Source organism: Melitaea cinxia, chromosome 10 (genome assembly GCF_905220565.1).
Source record: "Melitaea cinxia chromosome 10, ilMelCinx1.1, whole genome shotgun sequence".
NCBI classification, from domain to species: domain Eukaryota; kingdom Metazoa; phylum Arthropoda; class Insecta; order Lepidoptera; family Nymphalidae; genus Melitaea; species Melitaea cinxia.
In genome coordinates this window covers 8,587,680-8,600,067 of record NC_059403.1, presented here as the reverse complement: position 1 = coordinate 8,600,067, position 12,388 = coordinate 8,587,680, and the positions used below count along the sequence as shown (strand labels likewise).

General features: G+C 37.1%; 1 protein-coding gene across 1 annotated transcript; it reads left to right on the top strand.

The window, feature by feature from the left end:
• The first annotated feature begins 6,982 nt into the window (after positions 1-6,982).
• On the top strand, positions 6,983-11,401 carry LOC123657091. The gene is made up of 3 exons (XM_045592678.1): positions 6,983-7,057; positions 7,134-7,211; positions 10,561-11,401. Exons 1-3 carry the CDS (start codon positions 6,991-6,993, stop codon positions 11,070-11,072), a joined length of 657 nt encoding a protein of 218 aa, XP_045448634.1. The 5' UTR covers positions 6,983-6,990; the 3' UTR covers positions 11,073-11,401.
• The last annotated feature ends 987 nt before the right edge of the window (positions 11,402-12,388 follow it).

Here is a 12,388-nt window from a genome sequence, read left to right as displayed (position 1 = left end):
GCTTTTGTAAAGCCTTCAGATAGTAAGACTATAGTTGAAGTTAAAAGAAAATGCGCGTGACTGAACTTCTACAAGGACACTCAAGAAATTAAAGCTAGAGAAAAATAGCAAAAACCTTCTTTTCTATATTTTTTTTCAGAGGCTTATATTTATCATTCAAACAAAAGCTGTAGAATCACAGTAAACGTATAACGGTTTCCTTTGACAGTAATTAAAATTGAAAATATAGACAGTTGTTAGTTTAAATAACCAGAAATTAAGCTGAAAGGTTACATTATGTTTAATGGTCACTTCCGCTTACGAACATTTTCAGTATTAATAGCAAAAATGTTTTGCTAACTAATCGGTTGATCGAGAAGGAAGGAAGTCACTACAGAAAGAAAAGATGTGTAGCATCTGCCCTCTCACTTACTATATGAACTAATTTATAGAATCTACTTTTACCTGTTTTCGATGCTGAGCTGGTTAAGTCAGCCTCACCTGTACCGTAGTTAATTACCTATAGGGAGACTTCCCTACAACATTGAATTACGTATCCCTAGAGAGACGCATTCAGTTTGACCTCACACAACCGTTCTCCTAAAATCCATAAAAAATAGCTTTAGTTTTTATTTAAATACTAATTTCTAAATTAAAATTAATCTCAGCAGGGATAATGTACTACGACGGCAGAATACACATCCGACCATTCAAATTTTATAATACTTATCAGCCTGTAAGCATCACATTGCTGCAAAAAGACTTTGCTGGTTTTAGTTGCCTAAAAATGGATAAGAACAGTGAGCTAGAACATTATTTTTGTCTTGTATTGTAAATAAATTTTAAGTATCATTTGTTGGCAATCCGTTATAAATAAGTAAGTGAATAAATGAAAGACCTTTTCTATAGACATAATAGAAAAAAAAACGGATTCAATTACGTCGACAAGTAATACAACGTTGGTAGCCGAAAAAATAGTCAAGTAAATACGCGTTATCAAAGATTACTCAAAAAGTTGTCATCATATCTCGATAAAATTTAAATATGACTACATAATGAATATCAGCTTTAGATTAGATGAAAAATCATCAAAATTGGTACACCCAGTAAAAAGTTATGCGGTGTAATACAACATAGGTCGACGAAAAAATAGTCAAGTAAAAACGCATTATTAGATTTAACTCGGAAAAGTAGTTTTTAGATCATAAATAAATTTAAATGGGACCAAATGACACGCACCACCTTTCGATTAATTTTTTTATCGAAATCGGTCCACACAGTCTAAAGTTCTAAAGTAACATACATTACAAAAAATACAACCGAATTGAGAACTCCTCCTTTTTTTGAAAGTCGGTTGAAAAGGCAAAACCACGCTGCTGTACTGCCCGTCAGCGGATAATTTCACTACACGGGTAACGATCGCTATAAGGTGTCTTTAATAACTATGCGCATGTTTATAAATACATATGAAATGTAAAAATATGCTGACAGCATTTTTTCACCGCTTTCTGGTTAAAACATATCTTACTTGTTGAAGCCTACAAATACATGACGCCCCTTTTGTGTTAGAAATTTAGATCAAACTCCACTCTGTGTAAATTTGCATTAGCACTTAAATTTTCACAACTAAAGGTCTATTAAAAAAAAGTAGACTAAGTAGTTTATATTGAATTTTCAAATCAAGAAGATCTGTTTTATGGGCGAAATTTTGGCAATACAACACAACAAAATATTGTATTTTATTTTGGATGACGCTGACTAATTTAACATTGTTAAAATGATATAAGATAATAAAAAAATTAAAAATAAAAATAATAAAAGATGATCAACATTCATGAAGTGAAATTTCAATTTAATTAAAACAGTAAAGAGAGTTAGTAAAAAAAAGTATTTACTACTTGTATGTACATTAATAATAATCATTTTCGGTAAGAACATTCCAAAGTATATAATATAATATGATGCTAATTTATACAGTAATAGTAGAACTATATTTATATTGTATTCTATTGTTTGTGTTATTAATAATATTTTTTTACTTTTTTAGTAAATGATTAATATTTGAATATTTGATGTATATTATTTTTTTGATCTGAAAACGAAAAAAACCTTAATAGTTCATTATCATTAAATTTAGATTTAAAAAAGTGTTTTTGAAATACGTACATAATTACGCATAAACTACGTTTGTGACTACTTTGATAAAAAAATAATTATTCCAATTACTTGCACGTGATTGATAAAATAAATAACGTTTTTTAAACAAAATTGTACCGGTGTGTCAATGTTAGTCGTATATTTCAGTAGACGTTTCAAATTAATTAACTACCGAACGGATAGGTATAATACCGGAGGCGTTGGACTATATAAGCGTCAGTTCGTCATTTTGAAAGACCGAGCTTACCTGCAGACATGCAATACAAGTTCAAGCATGGTGGCTACAGGGGGCATTTAGGGTGGAATGAAAGCGGATGGAAAGAATTAAGTACGATGAAAACATTCCGAACAACTTTATTATTCAATAAAAATATCGCCAATGCTTCTTTTACTGAAAAGTTTATTTATCGTTGTATAGAAAACAGGCAATGTATGTTGCGAATCGTGGAATAGCCGTTTTGGTTCTTTTGATAAAAGTCTGTTATACGCTGCTGGGCAATATCGAGTTGTTCAACGGAGAAGCTTTCAGTGTTATCCCGAAACGCTAGCGAGGTGGACGCGCTTACGTGAAGTTACGTTACAATATCGTCGTCGTAGTAATAAATCAAAGTTTTGTTAAAAATTGTTACCTACTTAAAATTTTCCGAAAAATTTTCTGAAACTTATATCGTATAACGCTTTCCTTAGCATTATACATCGGTTCAGGCCTATTTAAGGTAATACTTTTTTTATTAATTAAGTTTCTTGCGTGTTACCAAATTCTTTATGCGGTATGCTATTTTATAAAATAGCGAAATACTTATTGTTAAAAATTTTCAATTTGCATATTTTTCATTTTCAGCAATAAGAATATATGATAAGCTATGACTTAGTTTAAGAAATTCTGAAAAAATATTCATTCAAATATTTTCCTTAAATTTTAAAAGCAAGAAAAGTCTTTTTTTGATTCTATTTAACATAAATTTTTTTAAGCACCTGAGACTACATTTATTTTTTTAATATATTTATTTGACCTGATATTACATTTATTTTTTAGTACCTGAAACTCTTAGCAACTACGATTTGATGACGATGATGAATTTTTGACTAAAGCTTAGCTGACTCTAAATAAGGAAAAGATAAATTTACACATAGGTATAGGCTAATCGATTTCTAACTTTCAAAAAAGGAGGAGGTTCTCAATTCGAATATATTTTTAAACTTCTTCCAACAAAAAAAGAGGCTGTTAATTTAATTGGACTTTTTTATGTATTACTTCAGAAATTTTGACTGAGTAGACCGATTTCGATGTTTTTTTTTAATCCAAAGGTGGTGCGTGTCATGTGGTCCCATTAAAATTTTATTGAGTTAAAATTTTATTATCTGACTAGTTATTTTCGAGTTACATTTAAAAATGCATTTTTACTTGACTATTTTTTCGTGTGCCGTTGTATTAATTAATGTAATTGTATTTGGTTTTTTTTTCGCTTTCGAGCAAACACAGTTATAACTTTGTGTAATAGACAAAGTTATTACCATAAAGATTACGCTTAATAGTAATTAAGTAGAAATTTCGAATAATTAAAAAACAAAATCGACCTTTTATATATTTTACCTCATTTTTAATACAACAATATGTTATTGTGTATTAAAATTTAAAAAATATATTATGTTAGTAAATATTTAAGAAATAGATTAAATTATTTTTTATCATTTTATAATGAATTTAAATTACGTTTTTTATTTTTATTTTTAAGTATTTATTTTAATATCAATATTTAACTTTGAGAAAGTTTAAGACCCCGAAAATCCTTTAAAAATATTGCGGATAGCAAAATAATAGTTCTGAGATATTCTTTTTTGAGATATTGTCTTTAATTTCATTCTTTATATTTTTTAAATGATGAGATAAATTAGAAACGTCAGGATTTATTAGTGTAACAACTATAATTAGTGGTAAAATTAAAAAAAAACGATGTTGTAAATGCAGCCTATCGCAGTCCACTGTAGGACATAGGCCTCCACAATTCCGCGCCAAGATGGCGTGAGCTCACGTGTTTTGCCTATAGTCACCATGCTGGGCAGGTAGATTGGTGACCGCAGAGCTGGCTTTGTCGCATCGAAGATGCTGCTGCCCGTCTTCGGCCTGTGTAGTTTAAAGCCAGCAGTTGTATGGTTATCCCGTCATCGGTCGAATTTATAAGTACCAAGGTGGTAGTGGAACTGTGTTATCCCTTAGTCGCCTCTTACGACACCCACGGGAAAGGCGAGGGTGGCTATATTCTTTACTGCCGTAACCACACAGCTGAATGTCAATTGCTTCAAAAACTGTCAGTTATAATACTAACATCTAGATATAACATTAATTAATTAGAAATCTAGGCACGGGCAGCTTGACTTTTTACTAATTTTTATATATTTTATACTTTGCTTGTTAATATTCATATTAACTTTAAATAATATAAATAAATATTTACAAAGAATGGTGTCAAAATTTTGTCTATAGTGAGAATAATTCTCTATTATTTTTTAGCCGACTTCAAAAAAGAAGGAGGTATAGAGTGATATATATATTATATATATACATTATATATCGGGGATAGCTTCGTCGGGTATGAAGCTGAAGGAAACTAGGATCTGATGATGGAATCCCAGAGAAATCATGAGAAACCCTTGAAAATCGTAGTGACGACTAGTGCATTTTTTAATTTTTTTTCGTCTACTTACATTGTATTACTTGTCGGAGTAATTGATGTCGATTTTTTTTCCTTTTGCGAGCAAACACAATTATTAAAAAAAAAAAAAAAAAATTAAAGCGGCTGTTAATTAATTCTGGTAAATCTGTATAAAATCAAAATTTCTTCTAAAAAAACTTTTTTTTTGATAAATACAACAAAACACTGTTATCCTACATGTGGTAGGGAACTCATAAACGCAGCTAAATCCGCACGGACTCTCTAGTGTAATGATAATTATGATAGATGAGGCTCGTTCTTCAACTTAGTATATGTCTTAGAAACTATTTTACAAGTTTTGTTGTAACACGTCTTATGGCACACTGGGGAAATTAAAACGATAACCCAAAACGTGACGAGTTTACTTGATGTGATAGTTGATATGAAAAGAACAATAAATGTCGTATTATACACAATTTTGTGTCTTAAATTTATTTTAACTATCTTTTTAAATAAATATCTAAAAAATATTGATCTCTGTACTGATATTAAGCCATCATTTATTTCATCCTTCAAATTGATTTTGACTGATGCGTCGTAATTATTTAGTATGTATATTTTTTGTTTTGAAATAAATGCTCATTCCTGAAACTGGTCATAACGTCGTTGATATTAAAGACAAAAAAGATTACTAAAACCGTTAAAAACAATCATTTAAATATCATTGATAACATATTGTAGAATAGTTAGAACTAGTGGTCACCCAGTGGTCGAAATTCAAACATAATTAATTTAGACTATAAGTTTAAACATTATTAAGGTTCTGTTCTCAAGGACTAATAATAAATAAAAGAGTATATATAGGTGTGTGTGTGTCAAATAAATGGTATATAAGTGTGCGGAATTCCATACAACTCCGTCCGCGCAATTTTCGTTAAAAGGGGTACAGAGTTTTTTCATTGCGTATTAATATATAGATTATATTTTCAAAAATTAACTTCTAATAAAACACTCACTTATTTCGATATTTACGTTTCATTTCAATCATTAACTACTTATAAAAGAAACAACAAATATGTTTGAACGCGCAAACATTAGAAAAATGAGAATGATTGTTCTGACAAACTGTTTATTTCAGAGCTACTCAATAAGTTCAATAATAGTCATAAATGTCAACAAATCTAGTCTGAAAATGGCAAGAAACACAAGCTACACGACACTAATCTTATTTAAAATCTTTGAGCAGTGACACATTACTATATACATAAAATTCCAAACTAAAAACTTACGATATTATCATTAGATAGACTAATGAAAGCGAATACTAAAAATCTATGAATTTATCTGATTAGATGTACAATACTTCGTTCATTGCAGATATAATGTTGATTGAAGCGGAAATGTACATACTGTAAAAATTTAGGATTCGCTGTTTTATAATGCCTCTGCAACGTAAATTCACAGGTTTCTGCCAACTCATTTTATCTGTAACATTTACTTCGCTTTGAGGTATTTTCTTTTAGTTATGTATGTATGCACATAAGATGCCCGTAAACTATTATGTTTCTTGGAATATTTATACCTCTATACGAAGGGAATATTTGATTATTTGTTTGTTTGTTATGGATAAAAACAAAATTTATTAAACTGATTTAAAAAATCTGTCGTCGGGAAAATGTTAACATATTACTTATATGGGTTATATTTTATTAACATGAGATAATAGAACAGCTAAAATCGTGTAATCATTGCGGATGGAAAGCTGTATTTGCTACAGAAATAGATCCTTTAGAACTTCTAAATTCTCTGTTTCATAAATCATTCAAATTTCTCATATATATGTAAATATTGGTATGATAAAACTTACGAAATAATGTCAAATATAAAAATATCTTTCTTGTAAATAAATTCTGAGATATTACGAAATCGAAATATTAAAATATAAAATCAGCACACATCTGCTACCATCGTGTTAAAATATTATTGAATCTAGAATTTGTCACATAAATATTTATAACAATGTTTTTTATTCTACCTGGTTCTCATTTTATTTTGTTTCATTTTTACTTTTCTTTAAATATTTGTAAATTTTCAATTTGTTGAACTGGTTAAGTATAAATATTAATTGATTAAAACAAGCTCAATATAAGTTTAATGTTTTTTTTTCGTAATGAAATATTCCTTTGTTTCAGTTTTGAGCATGCGAGCAATGGCTATCAACGGTCTACATAGTATATATTTTTTTATCTTGCTGGCGCTGTTAATTGGTAAGGTGTTTTATATGTATATCATAATAATTCATTAAATGGTAATAAGATTATTAACAAAACTCTTTTTTTACAGGTCAAGGTGATGGACAATGGAAAAAAGTATCTAGGGATGAACTTCAACGTGATATGAAGCTGTACCGGAAAATGAGTGGTACGTCATTAACTATCCTTATTAATATAATAATATTCTTTTATCAAGAATTAATGTTTTGAGCATTTTTTAATCGTTATTTAATATAAGTGATAAAAGTTGTTCGAAATAATCGATTTGCATTCATTTTATATATAAAAGTTTATTTTTGGTCTGAGTTTTCTTTTAAGCATTATTCTATCATTTTAATTTAAAGAGCACATAAGCTAGTGAAAAATTGTACCAATTGCTAATTGTCATATTTGTAGATTTTGTCATTTAATTATACGCCAATAATATAAGATAATATTATTGTTAGTGATTAATTAGGTTACATTTAAAGTTCCGTCCGGCGTCATCGTCGTCGTCAACGTTGTTCAGGGGGTGTAGCCAGTTTCCACGTTGGGCACTCTCCAAGCTCAACCGGGAACTGGCAGAGGAGGCCGCAATCGTCGGCCGCTGGAGTCTCCCGCCATTGCTGGAGTTTGGGGTGGATGAGGCGGCTAACCGGCTCTGTGACACATTTACCGCTGTCTGTAGAGCGGCCATGCCGCGCGCGAAGCGTCTACCCCAACGGCGGGCGCTCTACTGGTGGTCGGCTGAGATAGCCGGTCTCCGGGCCGCCTGCAACGGGGCCAGGAGGCAATATACTCGGAGCAGGCGGAGACGCCCCCAGGACGTGGACAGGGACGACAGGCTGCGCAGGATCTACGTGGAGAAAAGGAAGATCCTGCAGCAGGCCATATGCCGAGCCAAGGAGGAGGCCTGGCTGGAGTTAGTTGGGGGTCTAGAGAGAGACCCCTGGGGCCGACCGTATAATTGGGCGCGGAACAAGCTCCGCGCCCAGTCGGCCCCCATCAGCGAAACGCTCCAGCCGGAGCAACTGGGAAGGATCGTCGGGGAACTCTTTCCCGACGAACCCGAGGGTTTCATGCCCCCCAGGATGGCTCGGCAGACGCCGGACGAGGAGGAGAGTGTTCCGCCACCCGTCACAGAGGCTGAAATGGAGGCAGCTCTGTCCCGCCTTCAGAGTAAGAAGAGGGCGCCGGGTCCAGACGGGGTGCACGGGAGAGTACTTGGGATCGCTCTCGGGCACCTCGGCGATAGCCTCCGGGAACTGTTTGACCGCTGCCTGCGATCTGGCCAGTTCCCGGGGGCCTGGAAGGAGGGTCGGCTTTGCCTACTTCCTAAGGCAGGGCGGACCCCGGACTCGGCTTCGTCGGTGCGACCGGTGGTGTTGCTGAACGAAGCTGGGAAACTCTTGGAGAGAATAGTGGCTTCCCGGCTCGTTCAGCACCTGGAGGAGGGCTCGGGACCCGGACTCTCGGAATCCCAATTCGGGTTTCGAGCGCGCCGGTCGACCATCGACGCCCTCAAACGCCTACGGGCGGTGACGGGTGAAGCGGAACACAAGAGGGAGGTGGTGCTCGCGGTGTCGTTGGACATCGCGAACGCCTTCAACAGCCTCCCGCATGCAGTGATTCGGGAGGCACTCAAATTCTTCGGAGTACCCCCGTATCTAGGGAGGCTGCTGGAGGCGTACCTCTCCGATCGCAAAGTAGGCCTCGAAAATCGGTCGGGGTCCGTGGAGTGGCGGCGGGTCGGCTGCGGTGTCCCACAGGGATCGGTGCTGGGCCCGATCCTGTGGGACATCGGATACGACTGGGTCCTGCGAGGCCGTCTCCTCCCCGGGATGGGTGTCATTTGCTACGCGGATGACACTCTCGTTTACTCCCGGGGACGAGACTATAAGGAGGCGGCGCGGCTGGCTGAGGTCGGACTCGACCTCGTGATCAGCCGCATAAAGAGTTTGGGGCTTCGTGTCAGAATTGAAAAGACCGAAGCCCTCCTCTTTCGCGGGACCGGACGCAAGGGATCCCCACCGGGGGCTACCCTGCAGATCGGAGAGGGGAGGGTCAGGATGAGCTCCCAAATGAAATATTTGGGGCTCATCCTTGACGGAGGGTGGACCTTCGGTCCACACTTCGCTATGGTGGGACCGAAGGTCGTGAAGGTGGCGAGTGCACTGGGCAGACTCCTCCCGAACCTCGGAGGACCCAGCGCCGCCTGCAGGCAGCTATATTCCGGAGTCTGCCGGAGTATGGCGACGTACGGTGCCCCGGTTTGGGCGGATCGCCTCACTGCGAAGAATAAGGCCGCACTGCGGTCGGCGCAGAAGATCATCGCAGTGAGGGTGATTCGGGGGTATCGTACGGTATCGTGGGCTGCAGCTACTGCTCTAGCTGGCGACCCCCCGTGGGAGCTCGTGGCGGAGGTCCTTGCCGAGACCTACTCATACGTCTCGGGTAGGAGGGCTCTCGGTGAGAACCTCACGTTGGACGGGATCCTACGGGTGCGCCGGATGGGGCAAGAAGCATTAATGCGGAGGTGGGGGGAGGACCTGGTGGAGCAGCCGTATGGCACACGCGTAACGGCTGCCTTGCGCCCGGTCCTTGAGCGGTGGATGCGCCGTAAGCGCAAACCCCTCACCTTCCGTCTGACGCAGGTTCTCACCGGGCACGGCTGCTTTGGTGAATACTTGTGTCGGACGGCCCAAAGGGAGCCGACGACTGAATGTCACGATTGTGGCGCGGCGGTGGACTCTGCCCAGCACACCCTCGAGGTGTGCCCGAGATGGGCGGCGCTACGTCGCGATCTGACGACAGTCCTCGGAGGGGACTTGTCACTGCCGAGCGTTATCACCGCGATGCTCGGTGACGACGAGTCCTGGAAGGCGATGGTCTCCTTCTGCGAGACAGTAATGTCCCAGAAGGAGAACGACGAGCGGATGAGAGAGGGGGCCGCCGACGAGGCCTCCGTCCGCAGGCGACGAACGGGGGTGCGTAGGAGGCGCTACTTAATGCGTCTCCAGTAACGCCCCTGTGCCCTTGTCGGGCCGGGATGGGAACCCGGTCCTGCTAGACATGGCGTCGTCGGGATTGTTCAGAGGTGAGCCGGACAGTCCCATGGAGGAGAAGTCTGGTCTTTTCGCCGAGGCCAGCCTGTCGCTGGAGGGATCCTGTTGCCTGCAGTTCCGGGACCCTCCAATTAAAGCGGCTGAAGGCTCCCGCAGGGGTTTTGGTCGGTAGTGCACCCCCAAGTGCTAAGCCGACATACGGTCTAGGAATGCCTACCCGGGCATCCTGGATATCACCCGTAAATGGGTTACCCTGCGATATCAAAAAAAAAAAAAAAAAGGTTACATTTAAAGTGCTTCAATTTTTTTAGTTTATTTAGTTTTACTACGAAATGACAAATTCTTTTCATTTAGAATGGTTAAAGTCTCCTACGGGTTAGTTTTAAATTATCGGTTCTAAATAACTCATTTTGAATAAAACAATATAATCTTGTACAATTTTACTTCTTACAGAAAAAATAAAACAAGAATTTGAAGAGTATTACACTGAATACGCGGATGATCCTATTAATGATTACTTTCTTGAAGAAATAGACTATGTGCAGAGTAAAATTCAAAAACACGTAAGACCAAAAGTAAAACACAATGGAGGTAATGAAGTTAGTTATACTCAGGTTAATTTTTCTGATGATGATTATTATGTTAAGAATCAACACACAAAAGATAATGCTAGCAATATGGCACCTAAGAGAACAGATAAAAATTCTAATAATAAATTGAGTGCTACAAATGTAACGTGGCCTAAATTTGACGACATTTTATTGGCAATCGGCAAACAATATGATTGGAAAAACGATAGATGGATTAAAGTAAAAGCAAAAATGAAAGACAAGCAAATACATAGTTTAAACAGTATAGAAAATAATGCAGATCATCAAAAACATAATTTTAAGTACAGGTTTGTAAAATTAAATAGAACAAAAAGTAAAAGAAAAATAGTGATAGCAGTTACTGCCGTTAGATAGAATCCAATGTAAATGAGAATGATAAATAAAAACATTACATCTTTTAATATTGTATAAAATTAAAGGGACCAATGCGGCTAACTTATTAGTTAATTTCAACGGATTCCTTGAAAGTGCATTCCTTACGGCAGAATATTATAGCAAGTGAAAAACAAACACTTACTTTAGTATACCACTGATCTAATAATAACCTAAACTCTCTATTTAATTGTTGCTGTGAAAGCACATTAACATTAATAAACCAAACAATTCTGTTGACTAAATCATTATCATGTATTTAATGTTTCCCTGTTCAAAAAAGTTATTAAAATAAATAAAGTTGATCTTCATATCTTTGTTTTATTACTTCCTGAAGAAATTTAGATATACAAGGAAATTTTTTGTCGCAACTTCACAGATGTGGATTACGAGTATAAATACGATTTTCGCTGCTCCATTATCTCATATTGTAAAAATAGCCATATACCACATATTCATTACAAACAGTACAAAAAAATTAAATTTTTATCTTATTAACATTAGCGTAGATATAAATTATGCATTTTTTTTCCTACATTAAACAAATCTACCTTTAATTATCCTAGTTATCACGTTCTATATTCAAATATTTATTTTATTAACATGCGGTACGTTTGGTTAGCTCGGCGGCAATTAAGGTTATGGTTATCGGAATACCGCTGCGGTGGTATACCGGCCAACAGTTTTGGTGTGTGTGATTTTTTTCATCGCGCTTAGTTTGATAATTGTGATACTGTCTAAAATATTCATTTAAATAATGTCGACTATATGACAACAGAAAAATATGTCAGGTAAAAACCCGTGACAATATAGACAATAGAACAGAATGCGCGAATTACACCACTAAGTTGTAACCACAACTTGTTATTAAAATATAATATGTTGTTGTTGTTGAGTTCACAATTATACCGTCCAACAACTATTTAGCGCATTCAGTAGTCACTAAAATGAACAAGTTTACAAAATATCAAAATGTTAAAATTGTTCTTAAATAATGTGTCGAAAGAAATCGTGTCAAAAACCCTGTAAATTTCGTTTTTATTTATTTCTTAATAATAAAGTCTTCGACAGGCGGGCTATGCTTGGGGTTTCTCGCAAAGATGGGATTAGAAATGAGACTATCCGCGAGAGAACGAAAGTAACCGACATAGCCCACAGAATCAGCAAGTTGAAGTGGCAGTGGGCTGGCCATCTGTGTCGCAGGACCGATGGCCGTTGGAGTAGACGGGTCCTGGAGTGGAGACCGCGTCTTGGCAAATGCAGTGTGGGACGTCCTCCGGCCCGTTGGACCAACGATT